The sequence below is a fragment of the Phaseolus vulgaris genome, chromosome 7 (assembly GCF_051622355.1).
Source record: "Phaseolus vulgaris cultivar YP4 chromosome 7, ASM5162235v1, whole genome shotgun sequence".
Taxonomy (NCBI): Eukaryota; Viridiplantae; Streptophyta; class Magnoliopsida; order Fabales; family Fabaceae; genus Phaseolus; species Phaseolus vulgaris.
In genome coordinates this window covers 47205037-47229036 of record NC_143504.1, presented here as the reverse complement: position 1 = coordinate 47229036, position 24000 = coordinate 47205037, and the positions used below count along the sequence as shown (strand labels likewise).

The following is a 24000-nucleotide window of genomic DNA, read 5'->3' as shown; positions in this document are numbered from 1 at the left end:
TGAACAATCAAGTTAAATCTACCAATCCATGCAACTCTATTTATAAAAGGTGATCAAATTGGTTTCTTAATTATAGAAAATAAGAGAGATTAATCTCGGACCTAACATTAAAATTTTGTCATCCAAGGTAATCATTATTCAGTTATTAAAATAAAGTTAATATCAAATTATTAAAGTAAAATGTTCATTAATTGTGTTTATTACATTTTAGTGATTTCAAGATAGTTGTGGTATATTTATAATTGAGATTATGTTAAAATTTAGTTTTAAAAGGATTAAAATAACGTTGTCTAAGTTTTTTTTATATATTACCAAACAAAAATTCATTGTAGTGTAAATTTAAGAGACGGGGTATTCAAAAACATAAAGTTATTTTAGAATACAATTTAAGAAAACAATTTATATATATAAAGAAAGTTAAAAATAAAGTTTTTATTATTCGTAGATGTTGTTTTTACACATGTCTCTCTATTTGTTCATGTATTGTTCATGTAGGTCACTACACAAACAACAAATAAAAAGTATAAGTTATGAGAATAAATTTTTAATATAAGATAATGTATATTAAAAAAAAAGTTATTAACAATCCAACATAAACACACAATAACCATAAAGAACACACAAGGATCTATATATAAAATAATATTTAACAAATAAAATATCGATAAAAGTCTTTTATATTAATATTAAGTATGTTTTATCAGATACTAACATCTTATCTAAACCAAAACTTAAATTTACAAGTGAACCTAAGAATAATGGATCAATGTAAGCTCATTACAATTTAAGTTTACACATCTACCCATACCACGATGTATAAGAACTTCCCATTAACTTCTCACCACCTGATATCTCAATCTATGTTACTTAGACCATCATTAAAACAATGAGATATATGTTACAATACATGTGTTAATACTTAATACACAAAACAAATAATGATTCACACATCATTCCAAATGTACCTTCACAAATTCTATCAATCTCAGTAAACATCGTCATACAATATATAATTCATTTAAACAAGACGACAAACCAATCAAATATAAAAACTTATATTCATTTTTCATTTATCAAAACACTCATATTCTTTGTTTGAGCAAAAATTGGGTTGTGTTGCTTAAGCGAAATTTTCTTTGCTTTAGCAAAAATATAACCTGAGAGCTAGGCTTGAATTTTTGTTATATTTTCACTTAAGTGAAATTTTTTCGCTATTACGAAGTGGACTTTAAGCCTAACTCAACCCCATAAAACCGACTCGTAGGATTGAGGTTTGCACCCACTTATATACAATGAAAGGCTCTAATCTCTAGTCGATGTGGGATCTCCAACACTCCAACATTCGCTTCAAAAAAAAATATAAGAAAAATCAATCTCAACAGCAAAATCAAACCAATTTTCAAATATCTTTCTCAATACAATTTCTAAGCAATTCAAAATATCAATCCAAACCATGATTTGTTCAAACATCATCATTCAGTCATTCCAATTCAACCTTTGTCCTTCAAACTTAAAGTATGTATATGTATATATATTCACATCAAACTTGTAAAATAACATAAGGAAAGTTGTATAAATTAACTTTACTTATCTAAATCATATAGAAAATTGTATACCTTAACATGTCTAATTTAATCATTAGATCAACTTCTCAATAAGAATATCCAATTCCAAACATTTTAAAGCAATCATTTATTATTTCAAACTCAACAATATTCAAGTTCAAAATATTTAAACAATTTTCAACCAACTACAATCCCGACATAAAAACCAAAATCTAATGACGAAGTCACCTTCACATCAAAATCCATCCTAAGGTTCTATAAAAAAAATATAAACAACTTCTCTTACCTGTAATATCTATCTTCAAAGCCAATTTTCATATCCAAATAATAAAACTAGTCAAATTCTAGGAATTCTGTTTGAACATATAATATAACAGAGATGTTTCATGGTTCCTCAACAATTGTAAGATGCGGTCAATTTTTGAAAGAGATGGGATATGAAAAATAAAACTTATAAAGAAGTTGGAGAAAGAAAAAAAAAAGGAAGATAGAAAGGTAAGGGAGTGTGAAATGAGATGGTTACATTTTATTCAAAATATCTCCCAACATCCTTTAACATAAACCACCAAAACAAAACAAAACAAATAAATTAAATGAGAGAAAATGATATTAGATTTACGAGCAACTTTAACAAAATTGAAAAGAATAAAAGTCACCAGTCATCTTACATTAATCACAATATCATTTTATATTAACACAAAACTTTACGTTTCTTAACAAGTGGAGACAAATAAAGACGAAACAAGATAATAATCACGTCACGTAATCAAAATTTGATTAAAAAATATATAATTTATAAATAAATAAAAAAGCACTCAATAAAGATTTAATTAAAAATATTTAAATTTATAAGGGACTTCAAACTAAATTAAACCTTAAACTTTTTATTTATAAATTTTATAACTTAACTAATAAAATACCAAAACCTCATATCCTTTAATTCACTTTTACACTTACACATATTTAACTAAAACCTTACATTTCTGACTTTTTTGTTTTCTTTTCCTAAAATAAGCTAACTCTTTAGCTTTATTCCTTTTTTTTCTTTTATATGTTTTACAAGAGATTTTGTTTTGCTTGTCTTCTCCCCTTCTTACAAAATTTCTCACTTCTTTTCTTTCTTCTTTTATTTTTCTATTTGTCTATTTCCCACGCCTATTAACAAGAGATGATTGTATTTGTTATGCTCTTTGTTTTTTCTCTCTTGTCCTACTATTGGCAGTGTTGTGCATACGCATCTCATAAAAAAATTTAAGCTTCAAGATCTCATAAATTTCATATGAAATATAAGGTTTTTTCCTTTTCCGAATACTTCCAAAAAAAACTGAGAGTTACTCACTAAATAATAATCAGAGTTTTGAAGAAGGGAAATAAAATGTCTAACAAAATGGAATATGAGATAGTCCAAAAAACTTTTCAATGATTGATCACCATCCTCCAATATGAAATTTAAGGTAAAGACAAAACAGTAGTGTACACTTTTAATATTCATCAACAGATAAATTTTACATAATTCTCATAAAACAAGACTCAACTACAGTTAAAAATCATTTCATACAATTAGTATACATTTTATCAAAAATAAAAGATGTAATGTCAAACTTTTTAAAAACATTTTTTTGAAATATCATATAAATCTCAAACCTCACATACACAACCGTTGGTTTTAATTAAAAATTATAAAGAAACAGCTTTTATTAATTAACTTTATTTATACTTTATTATGTGTATTTTATTTCAACTGGTTGTGAAATTTCTGAATCATGCAGCTTTTCTGAGTTCACATATCTGGTGTTGTTAAAAAATGATATGGTTGAATTGTAAAGAGATGCTAAAGGTGAATTCATAAAGTTCCAGAATTGAACTTCAAACTCCCAGGTTGGCAATTGCAGGTACTGTCTTTGTGCAACATTGCTTCATTTTCAATAATCACTGCATCTTCAGAAGGTAAAGAACATGCATGCATGCATGTGTATCCAACTTTCCTTCATTTTTTTTATTGGCTTAGCTTTCAAAAAACCAGATTACAAAATGATCAGCATCAAGAGAAATCTATTTCAGATTAACCAATAATCTTAAATATGAATGATCTTAAGTTTATAATTATGTCAAATAAATAGACCTTGAGAGTTATCATCGAGAAAAGATGATTGTGGTTTAAAAAAAAAGTTAAATATATTTTTTATTTTTATACTCTTAAACTTGTTTGTTTTAAGTTTAAATTTTAGAACTTTAGACCTCTTATATTCTTGTAATAAGAAAATTGTTAGAATGAGTCATGGTCAATTTTTTTTTTTTTTATATATAACAAACAAATTTTTAATGTAATTTAAAATGTTAAAATATTTCATGGTTACTCGTTAACTTAAATGTTATAATACAATTCAGGTTGCTACGTACAAAATTCTCTAAATTATAAATTAAAAAAAAAATTATAATATAATAAAAATACATATTTAACCCTTAAAATATTACATTCTAATTACATTAAGTTATTATGTTGGTACGCCATCACAATCTAAGTCATGTTACCATATGAATACAAACAAAAATTAATCAAAATCATGACAATGTCTTGGTTTCAATCATATCATAATTTCTGTTCAAACATGAGATGTATAAAGTGAGAGAAATTTCATCAAAAGAGTGAAAAACAAATATTGATATTATTTATAAAAAAAAATCATGAAAGGTTATCATTATTTCAAAGAAAAATAGAATATTAAAATCAATCTCATAAATACCTGACTTTTTATATGATCATATAATTATTAACATATAATTAGCATCATAATTGTCTAATCTTTATGTACTTTTTTCACTTTATATATTCTCCTTCTAGATACAAGTTATACAAAGAAATATTACATATAGCGAAAAAAATCCTCTCTAATCTATCTTTAGCACCTGCATATTACAAAGAGAAAAACATTTAATTAATGTATCACACTCACATTTGGGATTCTACAAGATTGTATATATAATCTAAAGTTACTTTGTCATATATATATATATATATATATTTTTTTTTTTTTTGTTAATTATAAGTCAATTTCTTTTTTGAAATTTGTGTATATAATAAAACTGAAATATAAATGTTTCAAATTCAAATATTATAAATAAAAAATCATTAAAAGTAGTAGTTAACTTTTCTGATAAAGTTCATTAATATTCTTCACGTGTATGATGGTATAATAAAAATATAGATTACTTCCACGTCTCCTTAACTTGTGTTTTTAAAATACTCTTGGATTTTAAAATGGATCCCACCATTATGACTTATATTTACTTTTAATAATTTAAACAATTTGTATGTCTAAAAGCTTAAATAACCTCGCATATTTATATTTAATCAGCATTAATCTTTTACCGTGGCTATTTATATACTTTATTATATAAACCTTTTCTATTCTTATTTATTATATACCAATGTATCTTCACATACATGGTTGGATTTAGGTTATGGGTTGGGAGCTTCGTCCATATTTTTTTACAATATATATACTAATTACGATAATTGATTAAAAGAGAAAATATCACTTTTTCTATTTTCTTTCTTTCAATCTCCTAACTTTACTTCAAAATGTGTTGGATATTGATAATTATTCCAGAAAAAACATATAATTTTATTTTATTTATTTCACATCAATATAAAAATTAAGATAAACAATCCTAATAAAATTTCTATCCTATAAATGAGATATTTTAATTATTTTTAATTTAATTTGTGTCCATCTTAATTTTTTAATCTTAATCATTACATGATACATTAACAAAATTATCAACTCAACTTTGTTTTCATCATAAAAATAGGTATCATTCTAAGGCATGACGTGAAAACTAATAAAATAATGATGATAAGGATAATATCACCACATAATATGTTAAAATAATTGTCAACTTAGTCAAAAAAGTTTCCATTCTAAGACATGATGTGAAAACTAATAAAATAATGATGAGACTGATAATATCATTATATAATATATTAACAAAACCGTCAACTTAATAATAATGTCATAAAAATTGTCATGTCAACGTACAATATTATTAAAAACTAAATAAAAGAAGTAATGTATTTATAAAGACTAAAATAAAAAATTATATGTATAAAAAACATATTTATAATTATTTTTTTCATCTTATTCAATTTTGACAACGTTTATTGTTATAAAAACTCACAGTAATTAACTAAAGTTATTTTTCTTCTACTTAAAAAATTGTTTACTACTGTTTATTAATTTCAAAATTAATTAGTTGTTTGGATATAAGTATATCACAAGAGGTCGACGGATCAACAAAAAAACTAGTAAAATAAGTTAAGTTTAAGATGAGAAAAAGTATAACAAATTAAAATGGGTTTGGGTAAACTCATTTAAAATACATATTTTTATTGAGCTAGTTACTCTTTGTCAATTTTTTTGGAATTATTGTATAATCGTATACCTATGAGTAAGTGTTTGTATATGAAATTTGTTGGATAAATAAATCTCTAGATTTGAGTTTTTTTTTAATAATATAACTTGTTGGATTTTGGTCTGACTAGTTGAAATGGTCAGATAAGGAAAATTAGTTAAACCTTTATAGTATATTAAGTTAAAATATTTCATTTTTTTAATGTGACTTTATCACAATCTTAAATTTTATATAGAGATAACATTTTGATATGTATTGTACTTTGGTGTTTTGGAGATGTAAAAGTGTGATAATCTTGATATATTAATTACGATTTGATATTTTCAAGATTGTTCAAAAGTGTTTTATTGATAGTAGATGAAATATTTGTACAAGTTGTTTACATACTTTTTTTTTATTGAGTTTAAACTTATTTTTATTTTAGTTTTATATCATCTATAGAGACTTTTATTTAAATAGACAATGAATGATATTAATGTCCTGAAAACATATAAAGCAATGAAATGGCTGAAAGTTAGAAAAACTAATGAAAAATTGCACAAAACAATAAAGAATTTATTCTCAAATTTTCCCTTCTCAATTTGAGGAAAGTTTATTTTCAAAAACAAAATTTATAAAAGTTTTCATGTTAGGCATCACTATTCAACTTAACATCTCATCTACGCTGACACCTCAAGTAAAAACAATCATCTGTCATCACATGAAAAAAAATATATTATTATTAAAAAAAATAAAAATACAAAAATATGGGAACTAGAGCAAAACTCATGTGTTAATAAAAACGATACAAAAGTAAACTATACATATTCATAAAGAATTTTAAGAACATACTAGAATGGAAGTCTATTATACCAATGAAATATCTACAAGAAAATCAAGAAATAAAAACCAATTTTAAAGACAAAAAATAATTAATTGCTATAGTGACTAAATTAAATACTATTTTAGAGACTAAAAAAAAATTTAGTTTTTAAATTAGTTTATATTATTGTTAAATGGTTTCTAAAATGGTATCTAATTAGAAACCAAAGTTTTTGCTACCAAATTTAAAATTTAAATAATTGATAGTTAAAATCTTGGTAGTTAATTAGATACTAATTTATAAACTATTTAACAATAATATAAACTATTTTTTTTGTTAGTTTATAAAATGGTGTATAATTTAGTCACTATATCAACTAATTATTTTTTGTTTATAAAATTAGTTTCTATTCCATGATTTTCTTGTAGTGAATGATTCTCTATGAACAAATCATAAATTAGCCAACTTATCAGTACACCCATCCCCTTCACGAAAAATATGATTTTCCAACAATAATTAAGAAAAGTATTCAATTGATTACAAAACATCAACGAAACATTAATCATAGCAAGTAAACGTACCAAAAATCAAGACAGAATCACATTCAAGTTAGACATTACTTTATTATTATTAAATAAAATGTAACAAATATTATATTTTATTTTAAAATATATAATAATTAAATTTATAATAAAATAAAAATATTAAAATAATTATTAAAATAAAATAAATTTAATATTTCGTTAATATATGTTTTATGTTAAATAAATAAAATAAAAATATTAAATTAATAAATTAAATAAACTAATTAAATTTTAATGATTTATTATAATATAATTTTATTTTAAAATTTATTTATTTATTAAGGTTTTATAATAGTTTTTGTTTTAATTTAAAATTTATTTTAACTTTAATTTATATTTATGTTTTTTTAAAATATATTATATGTTTTATTATATATATGTTTATACTTATTATATTAAATATATATTATATGTTATATTATTATTTCATTAATATTTATATTTATATCATAATAAAATAAAAATAGTTAATTATATAATATAAATAATTATTATTATTAAAATAAAATAATAATAATATATAAAATAAAATAAGAATATTAATGATAAATTTATAAAATAATAATAATAAGATAATTAAAATAATTATAAATAAAAAAAAAAAATATTTTTCTAGCACATTGTTCACCAACTTTCATAAATTTTTATTTTTTATTTTTCATTCTATTAACCTTAATTTAAACAACTCTATATTTTCCCAGTTTCCTCTAAAATCTACACTTTCAAATCATCACCTTAATCAAAAGAAAGCATAAGTGTAGGGTTTGGTTTCATGTAAATTGTTACACTTATTTTAGGAAGGAAATTTGAACTTTGAAATGAAAAACCCTATGAGTGTATTTGGAATTGGATGCTGAATGAGTAAAAAAATAGGAAATAAAGAGAGAACACGTGAGTGTAAGAGAAAAAAAAATAGAATTTTTAACTTTTTAGATAAAATTTTATTTTTTTTTAATTTGAAATGATAAAATTAGTTCTTAAAAAAAAGATTTATTTTAAACTTTTGTATCCAAATCATTATAAGACATTTAATTTTTTTATAAAAACAAATCACTCTATAAAAATTAAGATAAAAGTAAAAGCACCATGTTGCATAGACGTAAAAAATGAATTATAATTTAAATGCATTCTCTTTACTTAATCCATTTAGGGAACAAGAGAATATTAGCAAATTTAAGAAGATTGGGAACAATGGTAATTTAAAAAATAATAATTGGAAAAAATGAATAGCAAACGTAGATGGATATGGTTGGTAGAAGAAGATTGGTATGAAGGATGAAACAAAAATTTGAATACCACTTCTCTTTCTCTCATCTTTACTCACTTTGCTATTGTGAATGGAACACCTTTTTCAAAAGCACCACCAACACACCTTTTTCTTTCATTCACAACATAAATTTTAAAATCAAAATAAAAAAATTGATGAGAGCATGAACATGCCCTTTAACTTTCGAAAAGATCACAGAATCATGGTGGTTTTTCTATTGCCCTTCCCTTTTTCACTTTGGCTTTAGAACTTCTCATGGAATTAGAAACATAGGGAAATGCTTTTATGCAAGAGTTGTTTCTAAAACAAGGGTATCTTAAGATTTAAGTATATTAAAATTCTCAAAAACAAAGGTAAATAACATGACTAAATATCTTTCAAATTATAAACTATCAATTAATTTAATTATTGAAATTGTATTAAAAAAAGTTAATAGAATCATAATATATAATTTTAAAAGATTTCACGTTTATGTTGCCCAGTAATTAAATATAATTAATTCTTTATAATTAGTTATATTTAAATATAATTCAGCTTATTACGATGTATGTTTATTTTAAGGCGGATCACTTTAGTTGGAGTAGAACCCATTTAATTATTTATCAAAATAGTCATTGAAATTAATAAAATAGAAAAATTGTCTCTAAGTATACTCGTTACTCAGTTTTATTTTTCAAATTATAGTGGACCGTGGAATTTATCACTGGGATGAATAACATAGAAAAAGTATTTTTAAAATTATAAATCTTAAATTAATTTTAATTGTGAACTATAATAAGTGACAAATTAATATCTATTTATAAAGACTTGCAATGTATGTTTTATTTTGGGTAGTGAATTTGGAGAAAGTGTTTTGAACTAATGTTATTATAATTTTATTTGTTAATTTCAGTTATATTACTTACAACATGTTCTTACAGGCCCAAAGTAAGATCGAATACAATTGTTGTTCCTTGTTATATGGCTTGTTGTCGTCTTCTTGATTTCCAAACAAAATAAAGAGGGTATAGTAGGATTTTTAAAAAAGAAAGATGGGATGTGTGAAGAGAAATAAAAGGGAAAGGAGACCATATATTATTGTGCCATTCTCATAAATTTTATATTTCAAAAAGGTCTTTATATAAAAAAGATAAAATTTTATTTTATATTTCGGATATATAATTAAGAAAACTTTTTTCACACTCATAATTAACTTCTAAATTATGTAATTTGAAATTCTTTTTTAGATTTGTGATTAGTTTTCGAATTACATAATCTGAAAAACCGTTTTTGATATGAGATTAATTTCTAAATTATGTAATCCAAAATAAGTTCCTTTAAAATTCAGAAAAGACGTCCGAATTATGCATTCTACAATATCATTTTTTTAAATATATTTTGAATTACATAATCCGAAAGTTATTTTCAGATTTAAGATTAAAATTTTGGATTATATAATTTGGAATAAATTTTTTTAAATTGTTTCCATATTTCATAAATATGGAGAACATTTTCAAATTCAAAAATATATTCTAAATTATATATGGATAAAAAATATTTTCACATTTAATATGGGATGACAAAAAAATATGGAGGTGCAGGAAGAAACACTCATTTTGATGAGGTACGACTTTAGAAACTAAAGCCCAAACATATTAGGCCCGAACCATGGGAAACCCTAAGAATTCTAAGGGCACTATATATTGATCTCATAAATAAAATCCGTCACTCACTCGAATCCAAAAACCCTAGGTAGCTCTCCCTCCCTCATTTCGCAATGGCCGCAGCTGCCCGCCCCCTCGTCACCGTCCAGTCCCTCGAGGGTGACATGGCAACCGACGCCGCCGCCACCGTCCCCATTCCCGATGTCATGAAGACTTCCATCCGCCCCGACATCGTCAACTTCGTCCACTCCAACATTTCCAAGAACAGCCGTCAGCCCTACGCCGTCAGCCGCCGCGCCGGACACCAGACATCCGCCGAGTCCTGGGGAACAGGTCGCGCCGTCTCCCGTATCCCTCGTGTGCCCGGTGGAGGAACTCACCGCGCCGGACAGGGAGCCTTCGGCAACATGTGCCGTGGTGGACGCATGTTTGCCCCGACCAAGATCTGGCGCCGCTGGCACCGCAAGATCAACGTCAACCAGAAGCGATACGCTGTCGTCTCTGCCATCGCCGCCTCCGCTGTCCCATCCCTCGTCCTTGCTCGTGGCCACCGCATCGAGACCGTCCCCGAACTCCCCCTCGTCGTCAGTGACTCTGCTGAAGGCGTCGAGAAAACTAAGGAAGCAATCAAAGTCCTGAAACAGATCGGTGCTTTCGCTGACGCTGAGAAAGCAAAAGACAGCCGCGGCATTCGCCCTGGTAAGGGAAAAATGCGCAACCGCCGCTACATCTCTCGAAGGGGTCCACTCATCGTGTACGGAACAGAAGGAGCTAAAGCTGTTAAAGCTTTCCGTAACGTCCCTGGTGTTGAGGTCGCCAATGTTGAGAGACTCAACCTTCTTAAGCTCGCTCCCGGTGGTCACCTTGGGCGGTTTGTGATTTGGACTAAGTCTGCTTTTGAGAAATTGGACTCCATTTATGGCTCGTTTGATAAGCCCAGTGAGAAGAAGAAGGGTTACGTGCTTCCCAGGTCCAAGATGGTCAACTCAGACATCTCCAGAATTATTAATTCTGATGAGGTTCAGTCCGTCGTAAGACCCACCAAGAAGGACGTGACTCGGGCTACTCTCAAGAAGAACCCTCTTAAGAATCTCAATGTCATGCTCAAGCTCAATCCCTATGCCAAGACTGCTAAGAGGATGGCTTTGCTTGCCGAGGCCCAGCGTGTTAAGGCCAAGAAGGAGAAGCTCGACAAGAAGAGGAAGACTGTATCTAAGGTACGCAATTATATATTTTTATTACATGTGATATCTTGCGATTTATGTTGTTGTTTGCTGATTTTTATTTTTCAATAAGATTGATGATTTGAGGTTTAATTGGTTAATTTGAATAATTTTTTAGTGGCAAGTTGTTTGTTTAAATGCTAATTCTTACTATTGATCTTTTATGGAATTCGATTGTGTATGCTGTGTGCACTTTGTTCCTATTTGGCTTTCCTCAATGTTAGTTGCATATTATATGTTATTGGAACCAGTTTGATTTGTTAATATAAGTTGATTATTTGGGTTATGCGTTTTGTAATAATATACCAATGTGGTCGTGTTTTTTTGAATAATTTTTAGTTAGTAATGAGCTGCTACGATATTATGCTATGATCTCTCTTTATAATTACTAAGCCTTAGTTACTACTGACCAAGGATTTCTTGAAGTTACCTGTGTATAAGCTTTAGAGTTTTTTAAATTAGCATTATTCGGTGTTGTACTAGAAAGTATTTGTATGCTTATTGCCATCCGCATTTTGCGTGTGCTTTAGGATAATTTGTTGGTGTCTTGGTCTACTTTGATATATTATATTCAATGGTCCATTTCTTTTGAACAGCTTAATTAAGTACTTATCCTAGAAGATCATACTGCACTTGATTCAGAGAACTTTTTTCTGTATTTCATTTTCAATTGTTTTTTCATGAAATATATGTTATTGTTATACCGTTCTTGGATCCATGTTCTTTGTATTTCTACATTATGAACCCTGTTTCAATTTTACTCTGGTATGTGTCACTAGCGTATATTTTGATCCCTATTTCAAATTCTCTCTGCTATATTTGACTAGCTTTTCTATTATTGTTCATATTTTGATCCCTGTTGGAAGTTGACGTTACGTTCTTCTTTTCAGGAGGAGGCTTCTACAATTAGAGCTGCAGGAAAGGCATGGTATCACACCATGGTCTCAGATTCTGATTATACAGAATTCGATAACTTTTCTAAGTGGTTGGGTGTTTCACAGTAAACTTATATTTTGGCATTAGATTTTTGTTTTGTATGCTTATTCGAACTAAATATCTTTGTTTTTTTTTTGTTTTGCGGGTTAAGGTTATCATAATTATGAAGACAAGATCGAAATTTTGATTGTTGGATTTTAGTGCACATTCTGGTTGTCTTTTATTTACAATCGCCGATTATATTCTGTTTTTCTACTAATCTGTGTATGTCTTTCTTAATTTGGTTATATGTTGTGTTTCATGGGAAAGACGGTTGATAAAATTTATTGTTTGACGTGAATTAAAGTCGTCACTACTTTACCGGTGATGTTCATATAGAGGGATGCCAGTTCACCTAATACAACTTCATCTCATGACATGATGGACGAATTTTAATTAATATTTTTTAACCTTTTGATTAATTTTATAACCTTTTGCTAGTTCACATCCCCTTAATTGCTTTCTTCTTGGCCCTGAAAGGGACGATGCCGATGCGTTGATTTTCTTATCATCTATTTTCAGAGATCATTAAAGTGCAGTGCTCCAAAAGTATTGAATGCCATATTTTCACCTTTGTTTTCTCTTTTCGACAGCTTGTGGTTGGTTATGCATGTTTTGGTTATGTTCACCAATTTCACTAGAGCCTGCCCTTTCCTATATAATTGATCAATATTTTGCATTTATCTTTAAATGCTGTCTGTTGTGTTTGAAATTTTTTTCTTGTCATTTATATTGTACATATCTAAACCTAATCAAAGCACAAGTAAGCATTTTCTGAGGTTTATTTGGTATATCACAAAAGCCGAGCATGGCTTAAAGTACATCATTTTGATAGTTCTTATTACTATTTTGGCTTCCCCTTACGATTTAGGGCATTTATTGATCTTTTATTCTAGTTTAAGAACCTACCTTAATATCAAATTTGGATGATTTTTGATTTATCAATCTTGTATTTCGTGTTAAAGAACATGCTTTCATATGGATTTTCCCATTTTGCATTTAGCTAAATTTTCTCAGGGAGAAGAAAAACAAATCATAGCCTAAAAGCACGTGAAATCAAGTAGATCTTGGATTTATGAACAAAGACAAAAGACGCATCGTAATTAATCTGTGTAAAGAAGTCTAGGAACAATGATAGAACAATGCATCGATGAATTGAAAAATCTAGTTGATGGCGACAATTTTCTAACCAGTATTACTAAATTGTTGATTACACGTATATAATGTAATAATTTACGACATATGTGCAGTTATTGTATTGTTTGTGTAATCTAATTGGTATATGACCTTAAATTCCTTCTATATTCATGACGCAGAGAAGCCTTCTTAGTGATTTTAACAACATTGGTGTTTTTTAACGAAGGAGAGTTACGTAATTCTATTTTGGAGACGATCATTAACAAAGACACGTCAAAGAATATTTGAGACTTTATAAAGCAGAAATATTAGAGAACAACACGAGTAGAATGCTCACATCAAGGAGTATTATATGAGAAAGGAGTATGAAATTGCTTACATCAAGGAGAATTATATGTGAACGAATAAATTGCTTGTGTTCTTGTCGTCAACCACAAGATGAAAACAAATGGTGAAAATTTGAGAGATTTTAATCATACCAAATTTTAATTGACGAGTTCAATTGAAGAATCTAAAGATATGAATATGTTGTTGTCAATTGACGAGCTGTAAAGCAGTCTGCCTGTGCATGGACAACTCAAGTAACATTGTCCATTAAGAACATGCTCTGAAGGTGACTCATGGAAACCAATATGTTTGATAAGGAAAAGGAAATAGGAGTTTTGGAGGTAGATGTCATCGAAAAAACAAACAAAGCTTTGACAAAGTAACGGAGAAATGTTATGTGTGCCATTAGCTTGGGCATATTTAGTGGGAATCCACCCAAGGAGTGACAAATTTTGTAGAAAGTCAAGTGGAGAGTGAAGAACAACTGTTGTGGATGGCTTATGTTGAAGAAATGGAGCAACACAACATAGATATGTTGATAAGGTTCAACTTGTATGTTTTGAAATTATAATCTATCAAAGAATACTTTCATTCACCAATGAATATATATATTGGAAGGTGTATTGTTTAAAAAATATTTAAAGGTTGGGGTGAACTTAGTAAAGCAGGGTGAGAAGAAAGGCATTCAAGTTTTAACTCAACCAGCCCATTGTAATAATATGAATGTGATTGATAAGCTAACTTATAAACTTGAAGGTTATTAAATTAAAAAGTTTACAAGTTAGTTTAGTTAGTTTACAAGTTTCTTTGACATACACTGTTGTGACCTAAACCTAAGTCATTTCTACTTGATCCTTAATTTGCTAAACTATTGGAAGAACTTCTTGATATAATTAATTACATGCATTTAAATTGAAATTGCTAATTCAAAAGAAACAAAATGCAGATTTGACAAAGTAATAATATTTTTTAGATATTGAGACGTACTTTACATTGAAAATATCAAACTAATCAAACGAAGACAGTCATTGAAGTAACAAAGCAGGATGCAAAAGACTGAAACACGAAAATGAAGTATGCCAAAGTGTGACTTTACAAACAATTTTTTTGGAACGAAAGGCCACTTTGATAATAATACTAGACAGTAACCCTTTTTCTAATTTCTGCTGACACATTTGTATCAGTAAGAATATCTTATAAACCTAATTCTCTACTTGAAGGCAACAAAACCACTGCAATACAACAAATGTTATAGATGTTTGAATTCACAGAAAAATATGTTGTGCTGCTCAGCTTTCTAACACATACTAGTACTACTTTTGGCTGTGTTACAAAGGACTATGGTTACATTTACAGGCTTTGTAGCGAGTGCAAGATATTCCCATGCCCTACTTCTGGCCGACCAAAACTTCTGTCTTCCATCCAAATTTGACCTACCTAACTGTAGATCATGTTACAACAAAAACATGCATGGAAAGGAAAAGAGAAGTTCAGAAAATATGAGAAGAAGAAAGACATATACCATATCAACAAATTGCTAGAGGTTAAGCAGTTTGACATGATAGATCATTTGTGTGCTTCTTCACATCAATTCCTGCAGCAACTCCTACTTCCATTCCATTCACATCATTTGATGACAATGCCTTCTTCTGAACAAAAGGGTAATGAAAAACCAGTCAAATTTCATATTCAGAAACTCACAAAGTTCTCATTCTAGTTCATTCCTTGTAACAATGATTAAGCATCACTGAGGTGAAGTTTGATGTTGTCTTGTTATATTATTCATTTAACCTCTTTAGTTGTTGTTATTAGGGATGTAAATGAGTTGATCTGTTCATCAACAATTCCAGCTCAACTGAACAAATGTTTGGTCAAGTTCGTTTATTCAATTAAATATATAAATTTGAGATTGAGTTTTAAATGGGTCAAGATAATGCTCGATATTAGCTACTCATAAATAACTCATTTATTTAAATTGATGAAGGTTTTTTTTTTCTAGTTTTTTAATTTATATATGGAGATACTTAAAACTTTGTTTTTGAAGTTTTCTTTCACAGTAAAGTTATAATTCTTTTATGGGAATGTAATAATCTAGAATATTTGAATTCCACGTACCTGCATGTTAAGCACACATTTCAGTATGTGATTATCATTTAGTATTAAATAAAAGTAATTTCAGAAAAATATTCATAAAAACAAAAACAATTAAGTTTTAAATTAGCTAAACAAGTCAAATTCAAGCTTTTTTAAGACTCGTTCAAATAAATGAACCAAACTTGAACAATTTTCTCATAAGCCAAACCTAAACTTCAAGTGCTGAGCTATGTAAGATTTGTCCACACCCCTGGTTATGTTGACATGGAGCAATCACTTCCCACATGTGCAAATTTTGTTTTAAAAAGAAATATTTTCATATTATCTTCATCTTTTTGTCTTTTGATGAAGAAAGGTATTTAGACCCCCGTGGAAGGGGCTAATATGGGATTAGGTACAGATCTTAAAACTAGTATTGAGTACGAAAGTCAAGATATTCAAATAAAAATATTTATAATTAAAAATATTAATTTTATTAAACACATATTTTAGTCTATGTAATGCACATGATAGATATTTTCAATTTTTAAAAAAAATAATAAAGACACTCACACACAAGATATTACTCTAATTTTTATAGAGAGAGGATTTGAGTATTACTTTTAGTTTGTTTGTACTTTTTTTTTATAAAAACCTGATTTTGTTGGCATAGTTTTAGCAGACTAAACACCTATAAAATTTACACAAACTTATTAATCTAAAAACTACTTTAATTTTTCAAGTAATTAGGGGATAATCATAAATTAATACAAGAGCCTATATCTATAACATGGAAATCCTATTACATGTAATGAGAAAGTGAGAAGATGTTGAGGCCTCCAAGATTCCCTTGCATTTAAGGGCTAGTTGAGTAGTTGTGTTGTGACAGATAAAATTATTTGCCGTTTATGTCTGTGCAGTAATCCTCTGGGTAGGCCAGCATGCCATTGGTGCCTTGCCCAGTAATATTGGGGTGCTTCCCCTTTCTATCACTTTTAGTCAAAAAGAAAAGGAAAAAGTGAGAATAAGCTACTCTTTGAATTTCTCCCTGTTTTGGCCTATCTCCTAATAAGCAACTCAATTTTGTAGTAATAATGACAAAAAATGTGACAATCCAGAAAAATTAAGGTTCAAATTCAAAAGCATAAACAAGGATTTCTCATGAACCAACAATTGGTTAGGTGAAGATACATGAATGGTTTTATATTATATATCTAAGACACCCCCAGATGCATGGTTTTGTCATCAACAAGATTAGGAAAAGACACTTGAATGGTTTTATATTATATTTCTAACATGGCCTCTCTCAATTTTCGGCTTAAAGCTTGAAGAATGCCACCTTCTGTGAAATGGAACTATTGTATCGGAAGAATGGGGAAGACAAGGATTGAACTCTAGATTTCATGTCAGAAACCAAGAATCCTAAATGATTAAGCTATTAAGTTAAAATACAAATGGTTTTAATTATACATTTATACTCCTAGCAGGATTAACATGCTCTTGTTTAATTTTCTCACACAGATAAAACATCAAGGAGACGTGCACCTACATATAAAAAGTCAAAGTATTATCTTTGGATTTGGCATTTTACCTTCATTGAACCATAGTAACATATTAACTCATTTACATATTAAAACATATTAACTTTATTTTGCACTTATGTGGAAAAACTATGTAGTCATCTTTGGATTGATATCGATTCGAAACTTACGATGGGTTCAAAGTCAGGGCTAGACAAGTTGACAGTGAGGTTTCTCATTAACAATAAAACCTGCAAAAGAACAGCAAATATACGGAAGTCAGTAACCAATAACTTAAAAATAAAAGTTTGAAAGAGTCTTTTTTTCTGGGCTGGGGGAGGTCAGTTATGCTTTTCTGGTGCATGCAGAAAAGAGATGAGATGAGGGAATTCGAGTTCATGAATTTATGCAGACAGAAGTGGAACTTGGAAGAATGTTTGGGAGAGGTAAATTCATTAGCCTTTTGACCTTGAAATAAGTATCTCATATTTTCATTCATAAAGACATACCATTCCATGCATTATTAGAAGTGATGAAATATATATAAAAAATATCTTGCTTGCATGTTATGATGATTATTATGTTGGTAGCAAATTAAAAAATTCGTTAAATGTCAATTTGGTCAAACAGTTTTTCCAGTTTTAAACACAAAAGTCAAGTCTTTATCAAATTTTCACAGAGCTTTCCAGCCGAGTAAAAAAGTGGACTTTAAGTCTAATTTAATCTTACAAAATCAGCTAATAAGATAAGCTAATAAGATAGATTTGCACCCTCTTATATACTGTGAAATATACTTATCTCTAGTCGATGATTTGGGATTCCAACAAAACTTACTCACTCAAATTAGCTCTGCTCAAGATTATTATGTGCAATTTACAGCACTTGCTAATCGTGTGCAAGGAATTACTCAAGAAGTATTACTGGATTGCTTTGTAGGAGGTTTGGAACCTAACATTGGAGGGATGTTCTTGTCCAAGCATCAATTAGCCAAATTATATAAAGAAAAATATGCCCCTAAACATAGGCCATTATCCTTAGGTTTTTTCCCCAAAGCACAAGCCAACCCACCCTCAATGCTAATAGGTGAAGGCATATGAATAGTAAGTTTCAACTTAAAGGAAAATTTCAACATGTCTCAGAATGTCAAGAGTACATTCAAGACTGACAAATTCCAGCAACAAAGTTCTTAGTCTGCTAAACTCATATGAACAGATGCAAAATAGAGGACATTTAAAATGATTTAGTTGATTTCAATTCTGTCCACTTTGATATGATCATGTCTTTTTTCCTTTCAAATCATGTTTTGACACACTCAATCAGTAAAAAATGTTATCATAGAATTCCTTCTTCCCTTGAAAAATATGATTTAGTGACTTTATTCTGAGCCAGTAGGATCAGGACACTTCCAGTAGTACAGTCAAACAGAAAGGCTATATCATTTTATGCTCACATGGTAAATATATAACCTCAAATGGCCTAATCAAATTTCCTAATTCTGCTTAGGGAGGGTGAACAAATGTTTATCATGCATCCTGTAAGTTATTTGGTCTTTCATAATGCCAAATTGTTTTTTAAGTGAATCGATATCTATCTGATTCTACAGAAAAGTTTCACCACTGCAATTAATTCTATCGCAGGGGAGGGGTATCATATAATCTAATTAAACGATGATAAAGTTCCAATAAAGTATTCAACTTACAGTTTCAAAATTTATAGGATCCATTTCCTTCAGCCTTTGGATATGGTCATTTGTATCTGGATCAAATACACTTCCAATGAAACTGTAAACTTCAGCAAAATCTGGCAAACCTGAGAAATATGGTCAAATGTGAAATGATCAACCGTTACTAAATTCAGTCTGAAAATGAATGCAAAAAAAATCAGTATATCAGAAAATTACCATGAAGAACTGGAGCTTGTTTCCCTTGCTTTGGTATCTCAGAAGTCGGTAGCGATCTAGTAGAATTTCTAACACCACTAAGAGTGCTGTTGGTAATCTGTGTTGTCCCCTTTGATCCAATATCAGCTGAATCAGTAACGTCATATAACATAATAAGTGATGGACAGTTCCAATTAATATAACAAACATACACTATCGACTTCAAACAAACAACAACAAAGAAATATGCATGCCTTCATTTCCACAAAGATTGTTGGGTTCATCCTGACAGGTCAAGGATTTACTAGCTCCTATATTCATCAGCAAGGAGGTTTCATCCCATGCGGCAAACCCGTGTGCAAGCATATTTGTTGAAGAAGCATAACCAATGGAAGCTGGCAATGGCACCAAAACTAGAAAACCGGAAAGTAGCATGTCAGGAGGATGCATTAAATGTTGTGCCTTTAGGAGCAGAGAATATCACTCTCAAATGGAAGCAAACCATTTTTTGATGCTTTTTGTGGGTAAGGATGAGCAGCTTTGCGCTTAGGACGGGGAGGAGGCACGTGTGCCACAGTCCCATTCTTTTGAACTTTCAAGAAGTATTTCTGAGCATGGCTTCGAATCTAACAAAATTCATGAGTTAGTCACAAATAATGCCCAGTAGAATATAGACATGAAAAAGAAAATATGAACATAGAGCTGAAAAACAGTCTTCAAACCTGAATAACTGTTTTTGAACCTACAAAATCTTCAATTTTTTTCCAATCCCTGTCAAATCTGAATAATCCACAACAAATCAATGGCTGGATTGCAGAGCACTTCACTTGTTTTAAAGTAATTGTAAAGTTGAGAAGATTGGAAATAGAGCAGAAACACACTGAATGCAGTTTCAGCCAAAATTACAGCTTACACTGAAGAAGATGAGTACATTTTATTTCTACCCTCTCCTAATTCTTCTATACCATACAATCGAAGCATCAAATTAATCTTCAAGTTTCCAACTTTGAAACTTCCCATCTACTACTCTTAACTGTGCAGTTTTTCTGTCTCCCCATCCTCTATCCATTCATTCCTTTCTCTTATAGGTTTTATTCAACCTACAGGTCTTAACATTTGTTCTGGATCACTCTTTGAAGAATATAGATTCAGTCTAGCAAATTCATCCAATGCACAGGCTCAATAACCAACATCCAATAACTAGGTCACAGAAGGGCACACATATATATATAACCTTGTAGCGCTAGAAGAACCTCCAAACTGATGAAAAGCACGGAATCATGGCCAAGAATTTGTTAGAAGTAGCAATTCTATTAAGATTTGTCTACAGAGGCATTTCCCAAGCGACCTCACGTCAGAAACACAAAGATAACCAAATGTGAGCGTTAGAGTCCTTGCAGATCACAGGAATTCTGTTGGAATAGTCCACTTCAGGACTCATGCAGCATCAAATGGGTTTTAGCAGAGACCAAAACTAATTAGGAACTCTAGCCTAATGCTATGGAAATGTGGAAAATTCAAATAAATAAATAAAGAACTCAATTAACGATAGCAACCTCAAACGCAGTGATATTGAATGAAAGGAATAAAAGAGGAAGTGAAGTTATGAGGGGAAGAAGGTAATGGACTCACAGTTGAAGAGCTTCGAGAAATTTGTCGTGCTCTTCCTCAGTCCAACTCTCCCTTGACTTGGTTATGGTGTAAGGCTTTCTGACCTTCTTCCCCGACGCATCACTGGCCGCCGCCGTCAATGACTGAGAAATGGAAGTGTTGGAGTTCATGGTCCGCCACAAATAACATAGACTCAGTCTCTACAGCCAAGTGCTTGGAGATAGAAAGCAAGAGATAGAGATAGAAAGAGAGAGAGAAGGCAGGGTGGGTATCTATGTGCGGTGCAGAATTTGAGAGCCACCAATTGTCCCAACACAACACAACTTCCACTAAACTCATTTCATCGTCCCTTGTCCGGTCCCATCGGGACACAATACCTTCATCTTTCTCATTTTCTTTCACTTTTAAATCACAATGTTATTTATTATTCTTAATTTTCTCAATTTCATTGAACTAAAACTACTACTTAATGTGCAGTGTTTTTTCACAATCTAATAATAAAATTGTATTATGGAGTGAAAAAATATGATTGTGGGACCCATCGGATGGAGTTCGTAGTAGTAGTTTGGTGAAGGAGAGTGGGAGCGTGGAAAATGGTGGGAGTCGCAGAGTGGGCCCACAAGGATCTTGCGGCTCCAAATAATTTGACATTTTTATTTATTTTTATTTGTGGTGGTCCTTCTTTCACAACCCAAACACTTCTCGTTTTATTTGTTACCCATCAACTACGCAACCTTTTTGTCTCCAACTGTGTCGCGACACGTGGAACCATCCTATCCACTGCCTTTTTGGGTATGCTGCCGACTGTCTGCTGTACCACAATTCTTATTACATTTTTTCAACTCAATTTGTTTGGTACTATAACAAATTTGGAATAATCTATAAATTAATTCAAGATTAAATATATATATATATATTATTTAAAATTGATTTTGATGACTAGTCTAAATCTTAGACTTTTTAAATATTTATTGAAAAAATATTTGAATGAGTGAGTTTTTAAGTAAAAAACGAATTTTGAATGTAAATTATTTTATGTTGATTCATCACAAAATGTTATATTATTATAATATAATTAATGTTATAAATTTATTTATTATGGCAACAGAAAAAATATTAATAATGATTTTGTTTTAATACTTTCTTTATTATAAATAAGTAATAACTGAAGATATAGAATTTGGATTAAATAAAAAACAAAATTTACATTATAATAATTTCTTTAGTGCAAGTAAAAAAAATCTAAAGTTTGACTCACGGATTAAAAAAAATTTAATAGCGTAAAAGAAAAAAAAAGCATATTAACAAAATAATTAATTTGATAAAAAGTTACATTCGCGTTAGTTATCCTGTTTAGCCTGTCTACAATTTAATTCAAGCCAACTACAATTTATTTTTCTTTTTTGGAAATTAATTTTTGGTCTGACATCTTTTTGAAACAAAACATAATTCCAAAAAAAAAAATTGAAATTATTTTAAGCATTAGTAAATTTATTTATATTTAAAAAGATTAAAAAAATTGTAAATTAAGGTTTTGTAATTTTGTTGTTGATTAAAAACTATAACTTTTTATGTTTGCAAAATTTACAGAAAATTCTGTTAGTAATCAGTTTACTAGTATCTGAATATCAGCATGGTATTTTGAATTTTTAACAAATATAAAATGAATTTTGTTAAAATATTTATATAATAAATTTTGATTTAATTTTATTTAGTTATTAGAAAGTTTATTTATATTTTCTAAAATACTAAAATTATAAGAAAAATTATTTTGTTAAAAATTTAAAAATTAAGCTTTTATACTTTTGTGTTAAATCAAATTTTTTACTATGAAATAATTGTTTATATATTGCACCGGAAAAGCTGCCAACCTTCGGTATTTGAAATCAAATTCTGAACCGTTATTTTGAATTTTTTTAAGAAACAAAATAAATTTTGTTAAAATAAATTATAGAGTAAAAAATTAACAATAATTAAGGTGAATATATAATTAATTTATTTAAATTTTATAATTGAATTATCATTAATTTTTTAATTGAGTATAATTATAAATTTAGTGTTAATTAGAAATGTACTATTTAAAAATATTTAAATATATTACAATTATAACTATTTACTATTTAAAAATTAAAATATTTAAAAAAATTATTTATAATAAATAAATAGTTGAAAATAATATTTGATGGTGAACATTTAATATCTGAGCACAAATTATAGAAGAAGTTTATAAAATAATAAACTTAACTAATAATATTTGAAAAAAATTATTTAAGAAATTTATAAAATAAGATTTCATGATGAAATATTTAAATGTAAATAGATTTAAATATTTACTAAAAGTAATTGAAATTTCATTTTTATGAAAATTAAAGATATATGAAAGAAAACTTGATAAAATTGAAAACAAAAATATAGGTATTGTGTTATTGGTTATAAATCAACTCATCAATTATTTGGTTTTGATAAAAATTCAATGTTACCTTATGATTGTTCATGTACATTTAGGTGAAGAGTTTTCCAACACTTTCATTTCTTTAACATCATTACTAATTTTGATATTTATTAAGTTGTAAAAGATTTTTTTATTAACAATTCAGATCAAACGTCAATAGATTTGTCATTGTTTACACAACTGTTAACATTAAGTCATACTACTGATAAACGCAATAACAATTGGTTGAGACTAAAAGATTTTGTCAAAGAAACAACTAAAAGGGTTAATACAACCACCGAAAGACATAATGTAACAACATCATACTTACTTGAATCAAATGTATGCACTATTGGAGAAAATAAAGTTGATGCACGATTAGTTAGCCATGATGTTGGAACACCAAGCTAAATAAAACTTCACCAGATACTAACTAGACAAATATATAGTTGGATAATTGTTTGTTGTTGTTGACCTAGTTACATCAAATAAGAATGTTCACAAATTCTACCTTGATTAAGCTTCTTATCGTCAAATGATGTTATATCCC

The 24000-nt window shown here is 28.8% G+C and overlaps 2 protein-coding genes across 6 annotated transcripts; one reads left to right on the top strand and one right to left on the bottom strand.

Annotated features, from left to right (window-relative positions):
- Nucleotides 1-10369: 10369 nt before the first annotated feature.
- LOC137829579 (large ribosomal subunit protein uL4) lies at nt 10370-12638 on the top strand. Its single transcript, XM_068636408.2, has 2 exons — nt 10370-11491; nt 12388-12638. The coding sequence occupies exons 1-2, from the start codon at nt 10388-10390 to the stop codon at nt 12499-12501; spliced, it is 1218 nt and encodes a 405-aa protein (XP_068492509.1). The 5' UTR covers nt 10370-10387; the 3' UTR covers nt 12502-12638.
- Nucleotides 12639-14964: 2326 nt separating this feature from the next.
- LOC137829580 (protein REVEILLE 8) lies at nt 14965-21460 on the bottom strand. 5 transcript variants are annotated; one of them, XM_068636410.1, is made up of 9 exons: nt 21041-21460; nt 20131-20188; nt 19911-20034; nt 19663-19821; nt 19430-19555; nt 19229-19338; nt 17721-17780; nt 15459-15585; nt 14965-15377 (listed from the first exon to the last, which is right to left on the bottom strand). In XM_068636410.1, exons 1-8 carry the CDS (start codon nt 21187-21189, stop codon nt 15481-15483), a joined length of 891 nt encoding a protein of 296 aa, XP_068492511.1. In that variant the 5' UTR covers nt 21190-21460; the 3' UTR covers nt 14965-15377; nt 15459-15480. The 5 variants fall into 5 exon arrangements, with proteins under 5 accessions (XP_068492511.1, XP_068492512.1, XP_090161356.1 ...); XM_068636411.1 differs by having other exon boundaries at nt 14965-15373; XM_090305230.1 differs by having other exon boundaries at nt 15459-15582.
- Nucleotides 21461-24000: the final 2540 nt, after the last annotated feature.

What these genes read in the sequence shown, in the direction of transcription:
- LOC137829579 (XM_068636408.2), top strand. Translation starts at nt 10,388, where the DNA reads ATGGCCGCAGCTGCCCGCCCCCTCGTCACCGTCCAGTCCCTCGAGGGT. An exon ending in AGAGGAAGACTGTATCTAAG is followed by an intron (nt 11,492 to 12,387) that starts GTACGCAATTAT and finishes TCTTCTTTTCAG; the next exon opens with GAGGAGGCTTCTACAATTAG.
- LOC137829580 (XM_068636410.1), bottom strand. Translation starts at nt 21,189, where the DNA reads ATGAACTCCAACACTTCCATTTCTCAGTCATTGACGGCGGCGGCCAGT. An exon ending in GTTCAAAAACAGTTATTCAG is followed by an intron (nt 20,035 to 20,130) that starts GTTTGAAGACTG and finishes GAATTTTGTTAG; the next exon opens with ATTCGAAGCCATGCTCAGAA. An exon ending in ATCCTATAAATTTTGAAACT is followed by an intron (nt 17,781 to 19,228) that starts GTAAGTTGAATA and finishes GTTCTTTTGCAG; the next exon opens with GTTTTATTGTTAATGAGAAA.